The sequence below is a fragment of the Schistocerca nitens genome, chromosome 2 (genome assembly GCF_023898315.1).
Source record: "Schistocerca nitens isolate TAMUIC-IGC-003100 chromosome 2, iqSchNite1.1, whole genome shotgun sequence".
Taxonomy (NCBI): Eukaryota; Metazoa; Arthropoda; class Insecta; order Orthoptera; family Acrididae; genus Schistocerca; species Schistocerca nitens.
In genome coordinates, this window is record NC_064615.1 from 907,616,096 (window position 1) to 907,643,601 (window position 27,506).

The following is a 27,506-nucleotide window of genomic DNA, read 5'->3' on the forward strand; positions in this document are numbered from 1 at the left end:
TTTGTGCAGTGTAATCTTTGATGTTGACACTGTATAGTCTAAGTGTTGAGTACTGAGTGTTTGAGTAATCAGTAATCATTGTTGTAGCTGAAGGTAAGTAGTAAAACAATATGTTTTGATGGTCCAATATGCATATTTTATGTAAAAAAAACATTGAATATTGTCTGTAGTAATCACCATTCTATCATGGCAGAAGGGAACTACAATCAGTTAAGGAAACGTCACCAATTGACAAGCAGCTTCTTCAGTGTAGGTCTGGACTTGGTTTTACTGAAGACGCCAAAACTTGTTCATACCAGAATGCCTTGTTGACAACAAAATTTCAATTTCTGTAGAATTTCTGCAACCCATTTGGTAAAGAAAAACATATAACCAAGAAGGCTTGAACACCAGTTAACACTGCAATGTCTGATAGGTTGAAGTTACTGACCAATGAAGTTTTTAAACCTGGTCAGAAAAAAATTTGTACCAACTGTAGACATGAAAGGCCAAAAAGAATCACCCCCCCCCCCCCCCCCCCAGGATAAGCAAGAATCACCATCCACTGAAGATATGAGTGTTGCTGATTCTTGCTTTACCGCTAACACTTCATTATCAATCACTTGGAGAATCATTAATAAAACTTGAACAGATCAGTGAAAGGGATTCAATGGGATATATACAGTGCAAAGGTCTGAAAGCCCAAGGCAGGATCACTAAGGTAATTGCCACAGCTGCGGGTGTGAGCCAAGTAATTATTGCTCATATACAAATGGAAGAGTTCCATAAATGTGAAAGTATGGACATCTTAACTCAACAACTTAAGCTTCAGGGGTCGACAGAAGCGTCCGATCCCACGTGTTGGCTTTGACCCGTGACATAACGGTGTTGTTGTGTGTGACATCACAACGGCGCGGAGTTTGGTTTGTGAGTGTGGCGCGTTTGTAGATGTCGTCGTGTTGTGGTTTGTTGTGCTCTCTGGTGGTATGTTCAGGGTTTTTGTTTGTGTGGTGTAATGGGCTCAGTTTGCTTTTGCTCACTATCAAGAATTGTTCAAGTGTCGGCTGTGTTTGTAGTGGAATTTGTTTCAGTGAGTTAACGATTCTGTGTGAAGGTTAATTTAGTGTAGTTCACTGTACGTCGTGTGGTAATTATAGTAACATTAATCGGGTGTTGTTTTTGTTCAGGAATGGATACGACAGATAAAATTAACACTGCGCAGGTCAAGGGAAGTGTTCGATCCCAATGTGTGGCTGTGTATGTTGGTATTGGGAGATGTTTTAGAGCTATATAGGCCAAGGGAAGTGTTTGATCCTAATTTATGGGATCGGAAGCTGCTGTTGAGCTATATAGGTCAAGGGAAGTGTCTGATTCCAGATGATATTGTGTTTAGTGGTATTTGGGGAGTTTTGTGATGTCGTTTTTTTTCATCCTTTTGTGTGGTTTTGTATGGGCGCAGGTGTCTAAATTTGTTTATATTTAGTTTGCCCCCACCCAAAAACACCCCATTTTCCGTGCTTGTCCTGTTAGTGTCATTAGGCTTTTTGTGGAAAGTGTGTGTATTTGTTTTTTGATGTATTTTTGTCCCCATAATGTGTATGTAACGACTTTGTATGTGCCATATTGGAATCGTGGTTTATGGTCGTTTCCGCCATATTTGTGACGTCATGGGTCAAAGAAGATGGACGTTTCCGTATTCCCAACTTCAGACTTCAAGCAGTAGTAGTAAAGTTCAAATTTTGACCCTGTCCCCAAATAGCTGCCCCACTGAAAAAATGGCTAAAGAATTTGCTGTTTCCACTAAGATGGTGAAGAAGGCTAGGAAACTAAAGATGCAAGATGGGATTTTGGCAACACCTGCAAACCAATAAGGGGAAAAAATCTCGTTGATGAAATAAAACCAAATTTCCTCACTTTCTTTGAAGATGACGAGTTTTCTCTTTAATGCCCAGGCAAAAAGGATTGTGTTGCAGCACAAGGAGAAACACCTACTCCTTTGTAGCCTTAAATAAATGTTCATTGCTTATTGTAAGCAATATGGAAATGAACTAAGCTTCTCAAAATTTTGTGAGCTCAGGTCAAAATGGTGTAGTACAGCTGGTGCTTCTGGATCACATTCAGTATGTGTATGTGCAATTCACCAAAATGTCAAATTAATGTGGGCTTCAGCAACATCCACTGAAGATGACTATAAGGAATTAATGAAAAAAACTGTATGCAGTTTGGAATGACAAAATTGTATGCTCCAACATTGTGAGGAATGTCCAGGAAAAATGTGACTAGAGGCTTTTTCTTGGAGACACTTTTAAAGACTATGGCCATGAAGAAACAATGGAATACAAGCAATGGGTCCATGCTGGCAGAGACACATAGGAGACTTGCCAGAGAACTCTTGAAGATTTCATGGAGGCATTGATTTTTAAAATTACCAGTTTACGAAGCCATCACTTTGTGTCAGAACACCAAAATTTATATCTTATGCAGCTAAAAAGAAATCTCGCAGAAAATGAATTGATTATATTGACAGAGTTTGCTTAGAATTATTCATTTGTCATTCAGGACACTGTGCAAGGATTCCATTGGGAGAATAGTCAGGCCACATTTCGTCCACATCATGTCTATTTCAATGGCAAAGAATGTCAGAGTATAAGCATTCGTATGGTCAGTGACTGTTCTGTCATAATACCATTGCTGTCCATGACTTTCAAATAAAGTTCATAGCATATTTAAAGACAAAGACTGAAAACATTAAGAACATTTATTACTTTAGTGATGATTCAGCTGCTCCATATAAGAATTTCAAAAATTTCATCAATTTATGCCTGCATGAAAAGGATTTTGTCATCACTGCCAAATGGAATTTTTTTTTAACAAGCCACGGTAAATTGCCTTGTGATGACATTGGGGGAACAGCAAAAGGATTTGCGGCCTGTGCTAGTCTACAGAGGGCCTTAGATAACAAAATATTGATTCCATATGATTTATTCAAATTCTGTGATGATAGTATTCCAGGCGTAAAGCTTTTTTATGTACCAAAAGAAGAAATTGAAAAATTGCACCCAGATCAAGAAACAAGGTTTACCATGGGACATACAGTATCTGGAACAAGAGAAAAACAATTAATTGTAATCAGCTCAGAGTAAGCAGTTTCCAATGATGCAACAGCATTCATAGTTGACACCTTCAAAGCAGATGAAGAAATTCCAGCAGTCTCAATTCCAAGTTTATAACCAGGACAGTATGTTACTTGTATGTATGGCAATGTTTGGGGGATTGGACACATGTGAAGTTTCAGATGAACAACAAAGACATCCTCATCAGCTTTATGCACCCACACTGTCATGCCTGTTCCTTCCACTGGCCGTCTGCTGAAGATACTTGCTGGATTCCTGAGCAACATATCTTCACGACTTCAGAAGCCCCATCATCATCATCAGCAGCAACAGCAGCATAACCAAGAAGACAATACAGTTATCCACAATCTGTCATTGACAAAATTGTATAAGTACTTAACCAAAAATGGAACTGACTCTCTAGTATTTTTGTTCTGCAAATTGCTGTGTTTTGTACTATACTTGTTTTTACTTCATGTGTTAAATTAATATTTGAAACTGACTTATACACCTGAATAAAAATAATTAAATATGGGACTTAATAAGCAAAATATTTGACTTTTCAACCTTCTCAAACTGCTAAAATAACAACTTCTGAAACTTTTTCTTACTTGTCAAACTGAAAGATCCAGGAATTAACCAATATTTCTTTGAAAGCTTAAAGCATGCTTTTTTCCAGCTGTAAAAAGAAAAAAAGGGATTGAAGAAGAGACAGTTGGGATATTGCCCCCCCCCCCCCAAAAAAAAAAAAAAATTGCAAGTAGAAAATTTTGGCCAACTTTGCAGATGCATATCTTTTCGTCTGGGCATCCAATGTTAGTTAAATTTGGTTGATATAGAGACATAATAGATATGAATAACCCTCTGAAGTTTTGGTGTGATTGATTACAAGAAAAGTAGTACGTAGGGGTTGGTCAGACCATGGTTCTCAGAAAGGTGTGAGTGATTTTTTAGCCACTTCAGAGGCTTGTATCTATATTTAGGTACGGCTAAATCCCTAATTTTTGCCATCGTGTGGTTCAGTATAAAAAGTTGCCTGTGTATATTACAGCAAATGACCAGATGTTTGCTAGACCTTTTAAAAAAGCCTAGCAAAGTTGGCACATTTGCACCCTCATACATGATGTGGAGGTGAGTAGCCTCTCTTTAAAATCCCCTAAGAATTCAACCATTGAGGATACTGAACTGAAATTTGGTATGTAGCCACCAAAGACCATATAGAACCTCCATGCCAAATTTCATTAGATTTGGAGATGGTCGAGTGGGGACCCATGGTTCCCTTGACATGGAATGACCCCGCTGAGTATGATGAGGAAGATGTCAGTTTGGCATTTTCACACAATCAACAGCTGTGCAGTTCCAATTTCTCAGTTAGCTTCATGAATTTTGTAAAAGAAACGAACTGAACAGAGAAACAAAGCAAATGATAGCAAATCACGACACAATAATTATGCTACAGACCAGAACCGTTTTGTGCAGCTGACTGGTGACTGGCAGCCAAGGTAGCAGAACAATATGAAAACTATGCTCAGGGCAGAATGTTAAACCAAACTCAAGTTCTGATTAGTTGTTGCTATGGCAGCTGACCTGTGCATAAATAGCTGTCATCTGCTTTATTATTCTGATCCAGATATACAAACATTCAGCATGAGCAATTTAGGTGTTGTCAACTATTTGTCAGACATGGATGAACTACTGAATAAATAAATTAAGGACAGTAGCTTTAATAACTTGTATCACACGAGAAAGATGTTTTCAATAAAATTACGGGATGCTAGATTGGACACCAAACATCAAATTTGTGGTCAGCAAGTACAGCAGCCACTATATGGAGGAACTGTAAAGATACGTTTAAATGCAACACTACTATTAGTTTGTCACGCTATAGAACGAACAATTAAAACAAGAGAAAATATTTTTTACGATGCTGCCTCATGTGAAATAATGCAGTTATCACTTTTACTTTGCCATCAAAACTGTTTTTTGAAAATAGAGAGAGAAAGGGAAATACAGAAGCGTCGTTTTGGAACCGTCACTTTAGTAGTTTTCCATGGAAATGAGTGGCACCCACAAATGTGTTCTCAACTTTCTTCCCAAGTAAGCACTCCCCCAAGTTTCTCTATTTCAGTAAACAACTTTGAAACTGTAAAAGTACTGTAGCTATTCCTACATCACATTTGGAAACTATCTTTCTTATTGAGCCCCGCCCCCCTCTACTCAGAAACAGGCGTTGATAGTCCAAATTCTTCAGCTCCGAAATCATTAAATGCGAAGCACACAACATAAAATATACAGAGCAGAAGAAGCAGTTGCAAACTGTTTCAAATCAGTATAACGTTTTAATTTTACCATCTGCTGCTGGAGGCCGACATGTGAGGTATCGGTCATAGAATTTACTGCCCTCCACCGGCCGCTCACAATTTGCTGCACCGTTGTAGTGGATCATCGCATAATCATCACAGTTCGTTATTCCGTCACCGTTGCAGTCCTGTAATAGTTATAAACAAACACCTTACACTTTACGTATCCTTACACTTTACACACACACAACAATACGTCACTCCTTCGATCTTCACAACATACTATCTTTGGTGTGCTAAAGATAAATCCAAGCAATTAGACAAGCGACAGTCATAAATTATCAGCATGTGTACCTATATTAATTTAACTGTTGTGATTTCAAGGCTTCATAAATGCTATTTTGGCTCATTACAACGAAACATGGGTACGTAAATACTCAAATATGTCACATGAATATAGGCTTTTATGAACATCTTGTATATTTCGACAGTTGGTAGCGGTCTACCAGTTTTGCGAAAAAATTATAAAACTTTAGGGAAAATATATGATATTTAAATATGCGTATTGGATGGTCTCATAGCTAAAAATTAATTCTTTTGCTTTGGTGTGTACTTCATTAAAAATATGAATTGTTATTCTTAGGTGGCACGATGTAAGACGTAGAACGAAATTAAATACATTGAAATTCGCTGTTTATGTGGCTGTCGATTTAGGAGACCAAGAGCAGATGCTTATTTGGCGTGGGTTTTCAGGAGTCGTTCGCTGTACTTACACTACTAGCATAGCCCACTGTGATGTTGGCTATGCTAGTAGCTGTACATTGTAAGGGGTACTTAAAATGGCGTTTCTTCCCGTATCAATTTCGAACGGAGTGCTGGAAGAATGGGTACTGAAATACCTGTGCGTGTGATGCAGTTAGTCTGATCTTGTCTTCAGGGTTTTTATGGTAGCAATACGTAGGGGGTGAAGTAAATTCTTAAATTTTATACTGAATCCTGGTTCTTGAAACTCTGTGAATAGGTTTTCGCGCGATAATTATCTTTCTCCAAGCGTCTGCTAATGCAATCTTTCACTTTCCTGACGCTCTACCGTGACCATACGTTAGATATCCATGTAGGCCCATCTGTTATGGGGTCCACCCTACGAAAGAACCTTGGGTCCCACACATGCGAGAATATTCGAATCTGTGACTCACAATTGATTTGTAAACATCAACTATCACACCCGAAAATCAGGAGGGTAATGGAAAAGGCTTACATCTCGTTACATTAAACAGCTTGTTTATAAATGTTGTAGCCTACAATATGAACGATTCATGTATGGAGCATCGGGTTAAACTTTAACTCGGACGGAAGGAAAGTTGGCAACGATAACTGGGAGCTGTGATAGTGCCTCTTGCGAATCTTGTACGATCTGGCCACATCAAACGACCAACAACCAAAAGTGTCTACGGAAGGTTCAGCAAAGACAATAAGGATTCTGGTGCTGGCTAAGGGAGAAAAAACATTGTTGAGTACTGAAGGGAGACTGTGTCAGGCTGTGACCCAGAACAGGAAACTGCTCCGAAAGTTGAGGAGTGAAAACAGCTACTCTGGTGTCAATACGCAATTCACTCATGTTGCAGGAAGCAAGAAGAGCAAGGTAGAAGTGCCTCCACGCTTGTTGCTGTCGATGGAGCTGTCCATTACGGCCAGGTTTCCTGACTGGGATTGCAGTAGCTTCTTCTTCACCTTGGCGGCTTGTTGCTACACGCCAATGTGTTCAACGAACAGCAACAGTGCCGTCCCCCCTCCCTCCCACTGACTGTAAAGAGCAGAAAACAGTGTTCAAGGATGGATCCCAACAGGAAAGGGTGCACTGATGAACAATGTTGTCAGGTGCTAGGCCAAGGATGGCATCCTGAACCAATGACACAGAGACTGATGTGATGGATTGCTACACAAGGAAAAAGGTGACAGAAGACATGGGTGCACATATGATGTGAAGAAAACAACAGACAACACATGATGGCGTAGGAGTGTGAAGCCGGGCCCAAAAAGGGGGGCTTATTGACAGAAGGAGGAGATAGGTCCAGAAATAGTGGCCAACGAACAGAACAGGGAGGTCATTCCTGAAAAGGAGGCCAACAAACAGAACAACAGAACAATGGGTCATGGGAGGATGGATCCGAAAAGGAGGCCAGCCAACAGAACGACTAAAATAAGGAGAAAGAAGGCATGACAAAAACAAAGTGTTACTAGTGTCCATGCCCGTCGCCCAAATTTGTGACAAAAAGGAGGCAGAGCTGTCAGAAGTTTGCCAACCCCAAAAAGCAGTGAAGTGGAAGCAGAGCCACGGTCAGAGGTTTGCCAAGCTGCAGCAGAATCATTGGGTAGCGGAACACTGTGACAGTACACTGTGAGATAGCGGAGCTTGGACTGTCACTGTGGCCAAGAAGTGGTTGCAGGTTACTAGAAGAAGTTGCCATAGCTGCAGAAGTGATGAAAACAGTCATAAACGTGACACATGAACCTTCAATAGCAAAGCATATGAAAGTTTGACTTATCTCCACTTGCACTATACAGCAGACATGGAGAGAGAGAACAGGTGCAAGAATGAATACATGTGAGAAACAGACTCATTGCCACTTGTGTTCTGCCTCCAAACACAATAAGAAACACGGCAATGAGAAACCAACAAACTACTTATTTCGTCATGGTGTGACAGCATAACGTAGATAGTTCAATACAGTTTCTTGAAACATATGAGACTTATTGACAGGTACAGACTGACAGGTACAAATGAAACACGGATACAGGCTCGTTGACTGGCACAGACTGGTAACACGCACAGATTACTGGCTGGATCATGGACATATAAAGAGCATTTTGACCACTGATGGCAGCTGGCTCTTAGCTGCAGGTGACTGAGGTGTCCAGAACCGTCTTTAACCTATTGGAGACCCTGGGCACATCAGGCTAATGAGGCCCCTATGACCTTGGCAGAGCACTATTTTGTTAGAATAGACAAAGAAAGTAGGTAAGCGAGGTTCTAGATAATATAATCCACAATTGTAACTCGTTTAGGATTGACAGGTTAGTGCTTAAAAATCTATTGATTGAAGAGGTACCTTCTAGATTTGAGATGGGCGAAATCGTTAATCACTTCTTCAGAATCTATATTTTTGAGCATATCACATTCTATGGACATCAACGATAAGCTGGTCAATCTCTCTGGAAACATCGTACTTCTTAATTCATCTTTTATTCTTTTCTATTTGGAGAAGGAGCTTTCCGCACTGCACTTGGTTACCATCACGTTAAAAAGATTCTCAATGTGACTTCTACATTTGGAAATGTGTCTTCAATTTTGTTTTCTTTCAAAAGGTGATATATTTCCATTGTGCCAATAGTTCCCTATTTTTACTATGAATAATTTTCAAGTATTCTGTTAAACACAGACATTCCGTTTCCAATTCTTGCTCGTTAACATTTGTTGCCCATATACTGCAGTAGATGCGACCCGTTGTACAGTTAAAAGGAGGATGTATGCTATACCTTCTAGGTGCAGTGTTCAGATTATTCTGTTTCCCTTACAGTTCTTACACAACTTCATTATTTTCATCACAATGTGCTTGCAAAATATTTTAGCCACTTGTATTTCCACAATCATTTTTCCAAGTTAATGGAATATTTTGTTCCATAATTCTATGTTATTGCTGTTAAAAATACATTATACGCTTTTGATATATATTAACTTTAAATTTCTAATTTGATTAACCAAAAGGGCAATGATGTAGTAAAAGGCACTGAGTACAAAATAAATACAAATACAAATCTAAGAACTCTGGTCTTGTTTTTGTCAAGACAAATGAATACATGATCAAGAACTGAATAATGAGAAGTGAGAACGAAGAAATAAAAACCAAAAAATAAGAACTTAGAATTGAGAACCAAGAAGTGAGAACTAAGAAACGAGAACTGAGTAACCATTACTGACAATGAGAAGCAAGGACAGGAAACCAAGAACCACAGTTAGTTCTTGAGTACAATGAGAACTCATTGGTAGAAGACTTAGCAGTTTTTGGATTGTCCATCATCAACCAGGGCTGCTGAAGAATTTCCCCAGAATACAAGACCATATTTCGGATGCAGATTAAAATATGCATAGTAAGCACTCATTAGTGACTGATTGTTTGTACATCTTTCTAGGGTCTTTGAAAGACAACAGCCTGTACTCAGCTTGGAGCTTGTGTAGTCTGTATGTTGTCCCAATGTAGGTTAGTTTGTGTCCATATGTTAAGAAATTTCCTTCTCTCTTTATTCACAGTGGGTTGATTTACTGGTGACATCAGTGTAATGCAAGATGAATTTTAACAGGTGGGTCCCTCCCATCCTGGGGGTCTGAGTGACCTTACCTTCCTTTTTAACCTTTCCAAAACCATCCCTCCATCCTCCCTCAGGAAGGAACTATTAGTTATGCAGGTATGTATTTTTATATGTGTCTATGGGCAATACTTATATTTCCCATAAATTCTGTTTCATAATTTTATAGTTTTCTTGAGAGAATGTTATTTTTGATACAAGAAGTTATTTTGAAAGTTGTGGAAATTTATTGATACTGTTTTCTTGTTTTGTATTGTGAACCGATTTATTTAAACCATTTACTGAGGTGACTTGAAACAGTTTACTACAAGTTGGACATCATCATTTTTAGGTGCCTTTACTAATAATGTTGTGTGATCAGCAAACTGTTTTATGTCAGTCATCAAGTATATTTAGGTCATCCACATAAACCAGGACCAGAAAAGGTTCCATTACTGACCCTTGAGGTACTCCATGTTGATGGAGTGTTCCTCTGACAAGTGTTCTGAGACTATTTGTATTTTTACATCTACATACCTTATGTTTGCTATTTTATTGCAGTTAGTAAGAACTGAATGAATCCATTCATTTGTTGGGCCCCTAAGACCATAATATTCAGACTTGTACCTAACATGTTTAATGTGATGAGTGACTGCATATAAACCACTGTAAGTGGGGGTGACTTTGTGACTGCCGGGGTGACATTGTGACATGTGAACTTTTTCGAGGAGTTTAAATATTGCGCCATTTCTGCGCTTGCCACAGGGCTATGGGCGATTCTGTCAGAGCCTAGCAAGTGCTGCTATCTGTTGGTCATCATTTGCACTTCTACACGAACTGTCATGGCTGCTACAGTGGTTTAGTTGAAACGTGTGTTTTTCTTCCCAGGAGGAAACCTGCTAACTTTGTATTGCACAACGTTCAACTGACTTGCTTGTGTTTCTACAGGTAATTATATTAATAACCATGTTTGTTGGCAATCATTTAATGTTTAAAGAACTTAAATATATTCTTTTGGTGTAAAGTTGTGCAGACATAACCAAAATTTCGAAGGTTGATGGGGTGACTATGTGACAAATACAGATTGTCACAAAGTCACCTCACAATGTTTTTTTCTAACATTTTATGTTTTTCCCAGTTTATTGTCAGTTGAGCCAACTATATTAACAGTCCAGCATGCTGAGGAAATATGTGAGAAGGATTGGGAGTCGTTCTTACAGCAATTATACTGAGGAAACTCTGGCAGAAGCTGTCAAACAAGTTTTGGAGAAACAGCTATCACTGAGAGAAACTTCCTGCAGGTCAGTAACTTACTCATAAACGGAATTACTATGAAAAGATGTTATTACAATGCATAATATTAATTTATCTGTTCTTCTCAGGTACAACATTCATAAGAACACACTGTGGCTGAAACCAAAAGAGGCCCGAAATGTTCCAGTTGCAACAGCAGGGAAATGGAATTTGCAGTACATGCGGTTCCCATGTCTACATATGGATTTCCAATTACCTGTTTTGATCTTCGCTGCATTGCTAAGAGCTATCTGGATAGGACAGGGCGAAAAAAAATTTTCCTGGCAGAGATTGGGCCGAATCCTTTATGAAATGTCACAAAGGTTTCATTTCACTAAGAACTGCCAAAAATATTACCTATTCAAGGGCTTCAACTGACGAAAATGTAATTAAGGAATTCTTTTCGAATCTTGAGAAGGAGATTGCTGGTGTACCTCCACAACAAATTTGGAACTATGATGAAACCAATCTCGTTGATGACCCAGGAAACAAAAAGGTCATCACACGGCGAGGATGCAAGTATCCAGAGCAAATTCGAAACTCTTCAAAAGCTCCCACATCGTTGATATTTCGTGGGAATGCTGCAGGGAATCTAGCACCTTTATATATTAATTATAAAGCAGAAAAGATTTGGTCCACTTGGACTGAGAATGGACCAAATGAGTGTAGATATAATAGAACCAAATCTGAGTGGTTTGATCACCAGGTTTTTGAAGACTGGTCCATTTCTCTCATGTTGCCTATTTTGAAGAAACAAACGGGTGTCAAAGTATTGATAGGAGATAATTTGAGCTCCCACATCAATTTGGAAGGGCTACGTCAGTGTGAGGACAACGAAATCAAATTTATAGCCCTCCCACCAAACACAACCCACCTTCTGCAACCTCTAGATGTAGCATTTTTCCGCCCTTTGAAAGGCCATTGGAGGGAAATACTTTCTTCGTGGAAGATGACATCTTGTGGAAGCAGATGCTCATCTGTTCCCAAGGATCAGTTTCACGGTCTGTTAAAGCAGCTTGTGGAAGCCATGGAATCGAACATAGAAAAAAATCTGAAGTCTGGTTTCCGCAAAACAGGAATTTTTCCACTAAAAAACAAGCTGTTTTGTCAAGACTTCCTAAAGCTAATCTAGAAAACAATATGGGTGATATGGCAGACCACATTGGAGAATCATCTCTTCAGGAGCTGCAGAAAAGAAGGCAAGAGGAGACAAAGCCAAGAGAAAAGAAAAGACGTAAGAAGTTACATGTTCCAGCGGGGAGGAGCATGGGAACAGCAGATGTTTTAGATTAGATTAGATTAGATTAATACTAGTTCCATGGATCATGAATACGATATTTCGTAATGATGTGGAACGAGTCGAATTTTCCAATACATGACATAATTAGGTTAATTTAACAACATACTTAAGTTAATATAACAACTTTATTTTATTGTGTTTTTTGTTTTTCTTTATTTTTTATTTTTATTTTTTTTTAATATTTTTTTCTTAATTTATATCTAAAAATTCCTCTATGGAGTAGAAGGAGTTGTCATTCAGAAATTCTTTTAATTTCTTCTTAAATACTTGTTGGTTATCTATCAGACTTTTGATACTATTTGGTAAGTGACCAAAGACTTTAGTGCCAGTATAATTCACCCCTTTCTGTGCCAAAGTTAGATTTAATCTTGAATAGTGAAGATCATCCTTTCTCCTAGTATTGTAGTTATGCACACTGCTATTACTTTTGAATTGGGTTTGGTTGTTAATAACAAATTTCATAAGAGAGTATATATACTGAGAAGCTACTGTGAATATCCCTAGATCCTTAAATAAATGTCTGCAGGATGATCTTGGGTGGACTCCAGCTATTATTCTGATTACACGCTTTTGTGCAATAAATACTTTATTCCTCAGTGATGAATTACCCCAAAATATGATACCATATGAAAGCAATGAGTGAAAATAGGCGTAGTAAGCTAATTTACTAAGATGTTTATCACCAAAATTTGCAATGACCCTTATTGCATAAGTAGCTGATCTCAAACGTTTCAGCAGATCATCAATGTGTTTCTTCCAATTTAATCTCTCATCAATGGACACACCTAAAAATTTGGAATATTCTACCTTAGCTATATGCTTCTGATTAAGGTCTATATTTATTAATGGCGTCATACCATTCACTGTACGGAACTGTATGTACTGTGTCTTATCAAAATTCAGTGAGAGTCCGTTTACAAGGAACCACTTAGTAATTTTCTGAAAGACAGTATTGACAATTTCATCAGTTAATTCTTGTTTGTCAGGTGTGATTATTATACTTGTATCATCAGCAAAGAGAACTAACTTTGCCTCTTCATGAATATAGAATGGCAAGTCATTAATATATAATAAGAACAACAAAGGACCCAAGACTGACCCTTGTGGAACCCCATTCGTGATAGTTCCCAGTTTGAGGAATGTGCTGATCTTTGCATGTTACGAGAACTACTTATTTCAACTTTCTGCACTCTTCCAGTTAGTTTTAAATGTGGAAAACAATCAAACTGAGCAAAACATGACAACTGATGCATTGTGCGTGATATTATAACTCAAGTGTCCGGAAATTCGGTCTAGAAATAGTGAACTACTGGTATGTACACTCCTGGAAATTGAAATAAGAACACCGTGAATTCATTGTCCCAGGAAGGGGAAACTTTATTGACACATTCCTGGGGTCAGATACATCACATGATCACACTGACAGAACCACAGGCACATAGACACAGGCAACAGAGCATGCACAATGTCGGCACTAGTACAGTGTATATCCACCTTTCGCAGCAATGCAGGCTGCTATTCTCCCATGGAGACGATCGTAGAGATGCTGGATGTAGTCCTGTGGAACGGCTTGCCATGCCATTTCCACCTGGCGCCTCAGTTGGACCAGCGTTCGTGCTGGACGTGCAGACCGCGTGAGACGACGCTTCATCCAGACCCAAACATGCTCAATGGGGGACAGATCCGGAGATCTTGCTGGCCAGGGTAGTTGACTTACACCTTCTAGAGCACGTTGGGTGGCACGGGATACATGCGGACGTGCATTGTCCTGTTGGAACAGCAAGTTCCCTTGCCGGTCTAGGAATGGTAGAACGATGGGTTCGATGACGGTTTGGATGTACCGTGCACTATTCAGTGTCCCCTCGACGATCACCAGTGGTGTACGGCCAGTGTAGGAGATCGCTCCCCACACCATGATGCCGGGTGTTGGCCCTGTGTGCCTCGGTCGTATGCAGTCCTGATTGTGGCGCTCACCTGCACGGCGCCAAACACGCATACGACCATCATTGGCACCAAGGCAGAAGCGACTCTCATCGCTGAAGACGACACATCTCCATTCGTCCCTCCATTCACGCCTGTCGTGACGCCACTGGAGGCGGGCTGCACGATGTTGGGGCGTGAGCGGAAGACGGCCTAACGGTGTGCGGGACCGTAGCCCAGCTTCATGGAGACGGTTGCGAATGGTCCTCGCCGATAGCCCAGGAGCAACAGTGTCCCTAATTTGCTGGGAAGTGGCGGTGCGGTCCCCTACGGCACTGCGTAGGATCCTACGGTCTTGGCGTGCATCCGTGCGTCGCTGCGGTCCGGTCCCAGGTCGACGGGCACGTGCACCTTCCGCCGACCACTGGCGACAACATCGATGTACTGTGGAGACCTCACGCCCCACGTGTTGAGCAATTCGGCGGTACGTCCACCCGGCCTCCCGCATGCCCACTATACGCCCTCGCTCAAAGTCCGTCAACTGCACATACGGTTCACGTCCACGCTGTCGCGGCATGCTACCAGTGTTAAAGACTGCGATGGAGCTCCGTATGCCACGGCAAACTGGCTGACACTGACGGCGGCGGCGCACAAATGCTGCGCAGCTAGCGCCATTCGACGGCCAACACCGCGGTTCCTGGTGTGTCCGCTGTGCCGTGCGTGTGATCATTGCTTGTACAGCCCTCTCGCAGTGTCCGGAGCAAGTATGGTGGGTCTGACACACCGATGTCAATGTGTTCTTTTTTCCATTTCCAGGAGTGTATATGAAGTCAAATGAAATGGCTCACGGTTGTGATGTGCGCAATGTTCTACCACGCGGAAATACAGCCGTTGAAAGTGAAAATATTCCATGTAACAAATGTGTAACAGACATTGAACATTGAAAAGAGTGTATCATAAGCATGCAAACAGCGATTAACACTTTAAAGAATGATTTAACGAAACTTCGAAATGATAATACCGAACTGTTAGGTTATCTGAAATCGAGTGCACCAATCAAAACAAAACCGACAAAACTGTAAATAGTGAGACAGAAAAGCGGCGTGAATGGATCAGAAGCTAAAATAATACAGCGAAGGACTCAAGTGCTTGTGTTATGAAGTGCTCTGACAAAACCAACAGCGTTAATACAAATGAAAACTGTAAAAAAAGCAATCAACCAGTGCCCCAAAAAATGATACACAGTGATAACAAGAGACAGGACGTATTAATTCTTTCTGACAATCATGGTCGTCACTGTGCAAAAATTATGAACAGTTCTCAAAATCAAAAATACTTCATCTCTTCTGTAATAAAACCTAACGCACAGTTAAAGGATGTGGTTTGTAACATAGACGGGAAGACGAAAGAATATACGAAAAATGAAAGTGTCATCATTCTAGGTGGGACGGACGACATCCTAAAGAAATTTCAAATGTGCCTTAACAGATTCCCTTCATAAGACAATCTACACAAAAGTTATCTTTGCACAATTCCGTACAGATACGATGTACCAAAACTGAACAACAGAATCTATGCTGCAAACGAATTCTCAATGAGGACAGCAAAAAATTATGAGCATGTAATGGTAGAGGACGTCAATACATTCCTCAGTAGAAGCGATTATACAAAGCATGGACTTCACTTGCGAATGGAAGGCAAAGAGAAATTATGTAGACATTTACAACTAACAGTAGGTGCCAATCTGCAAATACCGGCTCTAACATACATACAATGTGAAGACCTTTCAGCAAATATGACAGTGAAAACACAAGAAAAAATCAGCAGCAGAAACGGACTTATCCAACTCGATAGTTATGAAAGATAAATGAGGAGGTGCAAAAAAGAACTGTACTACACCTTCATCACTCAAAGAAGACACTGCGAAACAAAACTACCATCAACTAAACCTGACTGTGATACCGTCAAAGGCATCCAACCCAAAAAAAGCAGCAGAACCAAGTTCCAGCCCTGAAGATATTCAAGATACAACAAGAGGAACTGGGCACTGGAAACCAGAAGCAGAACCTACAGGAGACCCACTAAAGACATCAGCAGATCCAGTCTCAAAAGTATCACCCAGGACATCTAATTTTACTTGATGACAATGACTTAATAATAAACACTGAAAAAACTGTAGCTATGGATATACACACAACACAAACAAAAAATCTGATATCACCAAATCTAGAGCTATACGGACAGACAATTGCCAAAACAGCCTGTACCAAATTTCTTGGACTTCATCTACAAGACAACTTGAAATGGAAAGCACATATTGAGCAAATGAACAAAAAATTAAGTACTTCTTGTTTTGTGCTGCGTACATTAAAAAATTGAACCAGCTACAACACCCTTCAGTGTGTATATTATGCGGTTGTACACTCTCACGTCCGGTATGGGATTATGTTCTGGAGAAATTCTGGAGATGCCATCAAAACATTAAAAAAAAAAAATTATAAGAATAATGGAAGGGGTAGATAATCGCAAATCTTGTAGACCATTGTTTCAAAAAAGGATGATCCTGCCACTTCCTTGCATATATATACTTGAAAATATAATGTATTTAAAGCAAAACTTACATACAAAAATACCACTCATCACTCAAAATCACACAATACACAGCTATGATACAAGACAAAAATTGGATGTACATGTTCTAAGAGCTAACACAAAGTTATTTCAAAACAGCCTTATCCATCCTAGTATCAGACTATACAATGTCTTACCAGATACCATTAAACACATACAAAACGTTGGTCACTTCAAATCTAAACTGAAGTCGTACTTGGTTGATCACTGCTTTTACGCAGTAAATGAATACCTACAAAACTAAATTTTTGTGTGCTTACCCAATGTAGTCTCATTCAGATGAACATTTATACTTTATCTCTCTGTATATAGTGTAACAACATTTATTTATGTATTCATCATTAATTGATATATTAATGTGTGTTATTATGTACAAAGGTATATTATATGTAAAACTGTTAATATTAACAAAAAAATCCAAATATCTCTTGCACATTGTGCAGCTGTAGATGAAAATGGATCAGTAAATCAATAAATCAATCAAATCACAGGACTTAGCAACCAATAAAAGCAATTTCACATATTGTCATTTGGGATTACTGTGCTCTATAGGGTCAACCATAACTCTATTTTTTTTTTTAAAGTGGAGAGAGAGATTTGTTAGTTCACAGATGCTACACTCCATATTGAATATCTATGAACTACTTTTTCTATGAACTGCATCACTTTTAGTTACAGCCTTGCTTGCCTGTTTGATTGCTGACCATTGAATTTTTCACAGACACCTAACTAAAGACATGCTCAACTGTGTAAAAAATTAAGCTGGGAAATTGGTTGTTTGTCATAGGGAAAACTTGTAACTGTGAAGGTTAGTCAACATTACTTTAATTACTCAGAATGTGTAGCAGCTGAAGAGTATTGTAGATTTTCTTTTCCTGGAATATTGTATGTGGCACTGTATGTTTACTTGTGTAGGTTATAAAATTTCTTAGTTCAGGAAAACTTTGTACCACAACAAAAGTGGAGAAAATATCTCCAAGGTGCATTTCTTACACACCTACAGATATTTCTAAGTTAGTTTACCACAATAATGTGCTCTTGGCAGTGCAAAATGTTTTTTATCTGTTTCAGATTAGTGAAAAGATACAGAAGTACAACAGAAGATTGGTGAAAAGATATGGAAGCACAAGAGAACTGTCTGAAGTAGGTAATACTGTGATTATAGCCCAGAACTCTGGAGAAATGCCTACACGCCATTAGCAGGAAGGAGATATCACAGAGGAAAGGTAAAACACTTTTTAATACCCTAAGAAGAACCTTAATTAATAAACTGAAATTAAAAAAAGAAGTTAATTCCTGTTCAGTGTTCCCACAGATTTTTACTAATGAAGAAGAATCACAGCCTGTTATAGATGTTTCATAACTGAGTGAATTTTGGTTCCTGTCACTCCCATTGAACTTCAAATGATAGTAAAGTCATACATTGCCAGACAGGAATGTAAGGTCACTAGATTCAAAGATAATTGCCCAGGCCAAGAATGGCTCTTGGGTGTCACCCAACACCACCCTGAACTTTGTGTATACTTTGCAACCAACATTAAAGTGAGTAGAGCTGCTGTTGATGAGCAGAGAATATACTGAACATTAGCATGTTGAACTGAAAGATATGCCAGCAAGCACTAAATGGTACTTTGATGAAACCAATATCATTGATAATCCTAGGAAAAAGAAAAAATTTGCTAAAAGAGATTCAAAATAGTCAATAAACATTTGTAATTCCTCCAAGTGCCACATATCAGTAATGTTTGCTGGCTGTGACAAGGGAGAAATCTTGCCTGCATTTGTTTGCAGTCTACATGAACAGAAAATAGGCCCAGTGGCTATTTTTACCCAATTTTCCCTAGTGGATGGTTTGACATTTGTTCACCAGGCTGATGCTACTGAAATTGGGAAACCTGGAAGGGAAGAAAGTAGTAATCTGTGATGATTTATTCTCACATTTTACAACCTATATTGTAGGGCTCTATAGTGAGAATGACGTTTCATTCATCTGTCTGCCAGTGAACAGTACCCACATTACACAGCCATTGGATGTTTCTGTCATTGAGCCCATGAAATCAACCTGGAGACAGATTCTTACAGAGTGGAAAAACAGCAGGCTTCAAAGACATTCTTCCAGAAACAGCATTTACCATTTCTGTTAAGAAGACTAATGGTTATATTAGGCACAAACCTAATTGCAGGTTTCAGAATGTGCAGCATACATCCAATCAATGTTGTTGAAATTCTCCATCTTCATTCAAGGACATATGATAAGGATGCAGTAAAGGACTCTTTCATTGAAGCCCTCCACAATAAGAGAACAAAGGGAGAAGGAAAATTAGAGACTCCCAGTAAAAATTTGATAAAGATGCAGAAAAAGGTTACAAAGAAACAGAGAAGAAGTCACAAAAATCCAGCAAGTAGCCCAGGAGAAGATTCTGAAGCTATCCCTCTTAGAGATTCTTTTGAAGATGATCAGAGCAGCACCACCTGCAACATGTGAAGCGGATGATGCTCAGTTAGTAAATGGCTGAAGAAGAGTGGTCCAGAATTTGATGAAGTTGTGTGCACTGTGCACCAGTATGTCATCTTCAGATATGAAGGGAGATATTTACCTGGATGAATTAAGTGATGATGGAGCTACAATAAATTCAAGGCAAAAGTCTAAGAAATCATGGAAGTGGCCAGTGCTGAAGATGAAATGACGTATGATGTTGATGAAATGATTGGCACCATTCAGGCTCCAATACAGATAAGCCAATGTGCTACAGTTGCACTAGAGCTTTGATGTTCGTGGTAATAGCTCACAACCTAGAGTATATTTTGTGTTAAATCTTTAAATTGTAAACTATTTTGATAATAAAATTTGTTTCTGCATATGTGAATGCTAATTTCCTTCATTCTTGCAGTCAAACATTGCTCAAAACCTCTATAATCCTTATTTTTAATTTAGATATCTGGTGCAAAGTACTTCCAGGGCAGGAGAAACTTTTCTCCATTTAAAAAAAGTTAAAAATAGAAATAAAAGGTTATTTTAAGATAAATAAACACAAATTACTTTGCAAAGGTATATTTACTAATCAAATAATTCTGAAAAATAAAAGCATTAAAGAATCACTGTTTTGTGCCTAATTTCTTTAAACATCTGTAAAAAGTGAAGAAAAGTTATCCCAGATGACAGAATATGATAAAGTTCATAAGTCAAAGAGCAAATACTTTTCTGTAATCCACATAATATTATTCAAATCAATAAATATCTTGTACTACACATTTTCAAAGATATTTAGTCTATTTTTTCCCTCAGGGTTCAAGCTTAACTTCATGTCATCCAATTTGGTTCAATGGTTCAGCCATGAAAATGTAACAGAGAGAATTACTTCTCTCTCTCTCTCTCTCTCTTGGTCTAAAGCCTCAGGTTATAATCTTCTTTTTTTCTGTCACTGTTCCTCCCATTCTCTGAGAAGTTATTTATCTTCATATACTGCAGTTGTTGTAGCTGTGAATACTATCTATGTGCTCGTTTCTTCATTATTATACTCTTGCCATATTCAACGTTGTCATGGATTTGTGCTACGCATTGCACGTTAGTAATCCTTCAAATATTGTATCCTCTACTCATGCATCTACTTGCCTATCTTGGGTGCTTTAATATACACCTTATCATCCTACCCCATTTTCCGTAAAATATTTTCCACAAATTTAATTATTGGCATCTAACTGATAATTCCTCATTTCTAGGCATATTTTATATGTCTATTGAATTTCTAGCCCCTTAGTAAAGTATAGACTGATATAATAATTAACAGGAAAAATGAACACAAATTAAATACGCACAAAACAGTGCTTCACATACTTGTTGAGTAGCACTGATTTTATGTGCTTTGTTCATAGGTATTTCTAGTCACCTTTATACAGCCAGTCTTTATATTCTATATGTGAAGTTTGTATTTTTTATCTCTGTATGTAATTGTTAACTAGTATTATTGATTGTATTTTTAGTTATTAATCTGTATTTTAACCTTTTCATGTGAATGTCAATGACATGAATATAATAATGAATTTAATATCTTGATTCATTTGATATTGACACACTATCAGGCAATAATGTATCTATGGAATATGTTTCACAATAAATAAGAAGGCCCTGTAAAGTTATTTTCATGCAGTGCACTTTTCTATTTCAAAATGAAAGAAAAGCTATATCAGCTGACGTTGAGTGCATAAAGACATTCTTACAGTAGCTATTAACAATCTACAGCAATAGCTTGGTATAATTATGAGGGACTGTGCAAAACATATCGTACCACAGAAATTATCTGTTGTAATTGGGACTAACAACAACCAGAATAGAGGCCATACGCAACTCAGAAGAGCCTACTGAGTCTCTTGCAGATGTCAGCCTGTATTGTAGTGTCATTACCTAGGAGCTGAAAAATTTGTGGATTACGTTATTTTTAAAACTACAGCATTCAATAAACAGTAAGTCCATGAAGTTAACTTACCTTGCCATATCTGGCCATGTAATTTTCAACAACACTTTTGGCACAGTTGTAGTCAAGTGTGCAGTCCTGGTAAGCTGCAAAGAAGATGAAAATATATTATATATGATAGAGGTGAGAAACAGTGTACAAAATTAACTTGAGAAATTTAGTACTTTGTAAAGCTACGGGTCACTAACTTCATATTAGTGAACTGCACAAATTATTGCTAAGGCTTTAAAAACACCTTCTCTTTCATAGAAATGTATTTATAAGGCTCAAATTCTTATTGCAAGTTAATTGATTTAATTCTGGATCAATATTGGAAAGTTCTGCAACTTTGTTGTTAATCACCACCATAATTTTATTAATACCTAATATAGTTTCTACATCTGAAAAATTGTAGATTATGTAAAAAATGCAAACAATTTGATGTTCAGATTCCTTGTCAAATGTCTGGTCTTCCCATTACACACACACACACACACACACACACACACACACACACACACAGCATCTCAGCTGGAGTTGGCAGACGTGTGGTGTGCTTGTTTTTTTGTTTGTTCTGTGTGTGTGTGTGAAATATATGTACTGTGATGTTACTGTGAATGAACTAGCAATAAACTTCTGTTCAAAGCCTATATTTATCAATGACATTATGCCATTTACTGATCAGATTTGTATGTATTGTGTTTTCTCAAAATTTAGTGAGAGTCCATTTGCAGAGAACCACTCAATAATTTTCTGAAAGGCATTATTTACAGTTTCCTCAGCTGATTCTTTTTTGTTAGGTGTGATTACCATACTTGTATTACTAGCAAAATGAACTAGCTTTGCATCTTCATGAATATAGAGTGGCAAGTCATTAATATATATCAAGAACAATAAGGGATCCATGACTGAACCCAGTGGGATATGATTCTTGATTCCTCCACAGTTAGAGGACTCTGCTAATTTTTGCAGACTATCTGTAATATTAATTTCAACCTTCTGCATTCTTCCAGTTAAATATGTATCAAACCATTTGTGCAGTCTCCCACTCATACCGTAATACTTAAGCTTATCTAGAAGTTGAGAACTATTTTACATAATTACGTAAGTAAATGCTATGATGCAGAAATTGCTTGTATGAATACAAACACCTCAATTGATTGTTAAATAAAAAAGGAAGAATAGGCAAACATTCACAATGCTTTCTTTTCCTAGTGACAGGCCATTAAGAATAATGAAGTCATCTTTACTTGGAAATATGTGGGATATGCTAGTATATATCAAGTGAGACTACAGAAATAAAACATGAAAAAAACAATGAGTATTAACAGTTATTAAACAAAATAAAGTATTTTAGCTACATTTACTGCATTATTTCAAAAATTTTGTACTTGATTTGGTTTGCATATTGAGAAAAGTAGCTACTTACTTTTATTGTCAGAAATTGAATTTTAATAAAAGATAATGCAGTTTTTACTGCTGATGAAATTGATAGCATGATTACTATAGGAAAGCTCCTGAAGGAGAGTGAATGAATAATATTTCAGCTGATGAAGTCAGTTTGTTTCACATTTTTTTACATTTTAGAATTCCATTAATTATCCTGGGTGACTATAGAAAATTATCCAAGTGGGGACAAGATTCTAAAATTTTATTATTGTTACATTATGGTGATTCCATGGTTATGGACATAACACCTGTATAAATGACATTGAAGTATTAATATGAAAATAGAAAACAGATAGACATGAATATGATGCTGTTTGCAGTGAGGGTTTGATGATGTGAACTGTGCTCCTACGCACTGAAAATTTGATGGTGACTACTCAGATACTCACCAGTTTGTATGCTGTCGACAGTTCTCATAACAATCATAGTTACTAGTGCTATTACAACATAGTGATCAATGATGCCCTCCTCTATGTTAACTGATTCAAAGAGTTCAGGTCTGTTGGTAGAAGGTCTACGATGTTGCTCCCACTCGTTGGTTCTCTACCTGTATGACTTAATTTTCAGACAAGACACTCACAATAATGTCACAGGATTCCCTGCCTCAAGCGCAAGTTTTGATCGCATCATATAGCTGGCAAGCTGAAGCCTCTCCTTGTTACAATAGTGTCAGGATAATTGGTCATGAAATTCTGTAAGTTCTCTCTGAACTACTCTGCCACTACAGCTTGTGAGACAGGCAGTCTATAAAAGCATCTGAGTGCCATGTTTGGTCCACCTTTGACAATTAACTTCACACAAATTCTCATCTATATTAATAATGGTACTGTGAGCTTCCCATACTTGATGAAAATTCTCATAGCCTCAGCATTAAGCCCCAATATGACCCAAACACACACACACACACACACACACACACACACACACACACACACACACACACACACTGTCTCTCTCTCTCTCTCTCTCTCTCTCTCTCTCTCCATCAGTCATCTGATGATGAACTCAAATGTTTCATAGGACTCCTTTAGCTGATTTCGTTGTGGTCATTTTCAATCAAAATATGGGAAGAGGAAAAACACAACACACACTTGATGAAAATTACACATTTGTTTAATTGATATTGCAGAAAATGGGATGCTCCATTTCTGACATACATTTGGACACACAGCTGAAGCTCAGAATAATGCACCTAATATATCACATTTTCAGAAACTGGCTTCTGTGTGTCTCCAAGGTGGACAGTTCTTCTATGCCCATTGACAAACTCAACAAGAGCTGTTCACTTTTGGGCCACTGAGTACCCAATTGCTTAATACATTCTTCAATATGACTCAAAGGACCGCAGTGTCAGCTATACCACATAGACCATTTGGATCATTCCACCTAATACTAGTTTTCTTGCACCCATCATATTCCAGGACTTGACATCTTTTAACATATTTCTCCCTCTCTTTTTCCATTATCAGCTTTCATATTCAAAAATTTATTTTGTCTATTTAATTTTTGCTTTTACATTTTTGTTATTACTCCCTCTCTCTTTTCATCCTGTTGTTAATTGCACTAATCATTTCTCTTCCTCTTAACCCACAGTTTTACTTCTCACTGTATCTGCACTGAAGCAGGCACAGTATTTATCAATGTACTATAACTGACCTACTCTCTCTGATCCAACCCTTCCTCCACCCGTTTCATGATTCTCAGCGTCTTGTCTCCATAACTGGTGGGCCCTTTTCATTTTGGGATCTGAGTGATCTAGCCTTAATTTTTGACCTTCATCAGCCAATAGTTCTGAAAGCTAAAATAGTGTATACACTTTTATATGTGTCTGTTGACAGTACTGAAATTTAGTACCTGAATGTTTACAGACTGCTGGCCAGTACTTACTGGCTAGCAGTCTGTAAATATTCTTGTAGTCATCTCAAGTGCAGCTCCCTTTTGATACAATTAACTCCACTCCTCTGAATATCTAATATATGGTCCAGAGTAAAAGAACTGCGATCTGAAAAAGCAAATATTTTTTTAGTCTCTGCAGTGTTGCCAGTGGTACCTTAGCTACACCTCTTGGTATTTACCTAGATCTGAAACTAATATGGAAAAGTAACACAGACTACATATGTACCAAATTACTTATTTTCCAGCTAAACTTAGGACTTGTGTGTAAGTACCAAATTATTGAATAACTCTTTATACAACTTCTTTTGCAGTCTCTAAATACAGAGCAGTGTTGTGGGATATTTCCCTGGAATCAAAAATAATTTTATTTGGCAAGAAAAGGCAGTCACATGCTTCTCTGCAATGAGAAACCCTGAATTTGCAGAAAAAAAAACAAAACTGGAAGCACTGACTGCTACATCTCTTTATATACTTGGTTGTTGCGTACCAAGGAGAAGCTGCAGTAGCATAAACAACAACAGTCTTTATGTAAGCAATACACATGTCACAGGCAGATGATCATTATACCAGCTGCAACATCTAAAAAGACTCAAAACTTTTATGTATCAGTATATAGGAATAAAATTTTTATCATGCTGCTAATACAAGAATGCAGTGTGTCACCAAATGATTTCACGAACTCCACACAAAGATGGCTTGAAGAAAAAGCATTTTATCTGCTATCAAATAATCTGAAACATGTGACAAAGGTGAATGTAACTATCAAAGTCGCATAAGTTCAATAGTTAATTGTACTGATGTGTTTTAGTAATTTGTTTATGGTCTACTACTGTACAGTACCTATCATTTCTCAATGGATGTATCGTCTAGCAATGTTCTGTACCATGCATTTGTATTTAATGTTTATTATGTATATTGCCTTGAGCTCATTAATATAAATATGTTGTTAACACAGATTTCTCAGAATAAAAAATATTTTGTGGGATTTATACAACATACTGGAAATTTTAATCACTTTTTCAGAGTATCACATGTGAGGACACTTTCTAAAGTTTAAAAGCTTATACAATATAATAAACCAAATAATAATATTTATGGGCAGAAATGATATTCGTTACCATAGATTATCTGCTGTTGCATTAGAATACATTTGGTATTCCAAAGTTAGTTGTGAACAGATGCATAAAAGCTGAAAACTCTTATAGTTGTGGCCTGCATTCAGTTATGGTCCATTGGCGTTGAACATTACCTCCATCACGTTCCGGTTCATCCTCTGGCAGTACTATTTTTCCGGCTGCTGCCCAGTATACTCGTGATATGTAGAAGGGTCCACAGTAGCCACGTGAGCATCCAGCAGATGTGTCACAGCTGGTTGCTGCATGGCATAGGCATCTCGAGCAAATTGCATCCAGGTTTGACACAAAAACTGAAATGAACAGAATGAAACTCTGAGTCTCTTTTGTTATGTCTTTGATACACAAGGTAAAAACACATGTATGTTATTAATTTGTAAAGCTTTCTGTAAATGATTTTTAATTCAAAGGTGATGATTGCAAACTTGGATCCATGAAGATTTTGAAAGCTGTGGCTTTCTCTACATTTTCAGGCAAATGAGACTTGATTCTTAAAAACAGTAAGGAGTGCAGTTGACACAATAATTTGTTTGTAATTCATGCCTGATCAACATCAGAGAATGAAATACGGGAAGATGGTGATTCATATCTTTAGCTCCAAACTCTAACCACTCAAAACCCTCAAACCACAGGCAAACCATTGCTTCTGTCTTGTTATACTCATTCAAATGGAAATTTGTACAAAAAAAGGGGTAGCAGTTTCATAATCCATTCCCTCTATTGGGAACAAAGCTGTAAAGCAAATGTTTGAAACTACCAAAAAATAGATATTGTTTTTGTTTGGGAGGAATATGATTTATTAAGTGACTTTTATCAGTTACATGACCTTACAACAGCTTCAAAGATGAAGAGGAGTTTGCATCTTTAAGAATGAAATTTTCTTCTTTAGGGGCTACATACTTTCATGTAAGAGGATACAGCGAAATCAGTTTATCTGTTATTTATTGCAATACACAGTCTAATAGTAAGGAAAGAAATGGCCAAGAATATTTTTTTTTACTATATCATTGCTGGGAAATGCTACCACTCAGGTGACATTGACATCTCGTTGGCAGCTTGAACAGAAACAGGGAAAGTGTGTGGAGAACAGTTCAGTCTGATATTTTGAGAATGACACTTTGAGCTGAGAAGCTTGAACATTATAGGTCAGCAATTGACTTGGGAAAGTAAGGAGAATTAAGGTTTGATGTCCTATTAATAATGAGATTATTAGGAACAGAGCACATGCTCAGATTAAATGACAAAGGGGTAGGAAAGGTTCAAGGTGGACAACTGATGGGGATTTGACCCTTGTCCCTCCCAAATGACTTTCACCAAAGCACCACCTCACTCAGTGATTGATGGGGGAGAGCCTGAGTAAGGTATGTGAAAAACTGTGAAGAAGCTGATGCCACCAGTTTGTTGGTAGTGTAAGTGTGCCAACAGTTGACAGAACTATTGAATGAATTATTTGTGTTTGGGAAACGTCAACCAAGTTACGGACAGAGATAAAATATGAGACAGGTGTTTTTGGTAAACATGGAAATGATATGTGGTTCATATTCCTATATGAGCTGCAGTGCAGATAAAACTTCATACAGTGTGATGATGACAAAAATTTTCACAACTTTTTGAAGTATTTTGACATTGTCAACCAGGAGATAAACAAGCTGTTATAATTTATTTTTTATGTTAAGGATTAAAAACCCATTAAGACT

General features: G+C 37.9%; 1 protein-coding gene across 1 annotated transcript in view; it reads right to left on the reverse strand.

Moving 5' to 3' along the window:
• Nucleotides 1-27,506, reverse strand: part of LOC126237220 (uncharacterized) — a 547,235-nt gene that overhangs the window by 371,659 nt on the left and 148,070 nt on the right. The window contains exons 2-4 of the mRNA XM_049947107.1: nucleotides 25,926-26,102; nucleotides 21,365-21,438; nucleotides 5,442-5,580 (exon numbers count right to left, since the gene is read on the reverse strand). Coding sequence (XP_049803064.1) covers nucleotides 5,442-5,580; nucleotides 21,365-21,438; nucleotides 25,926-26,102 — 390 coding nt within the window. The remainder of the gene's footprint in view (nucleotides 1-5,441; nucleotides 5,581-21,364; nucleotides 21,439-25,925; nucleotides 26,103-27,506) is intronic.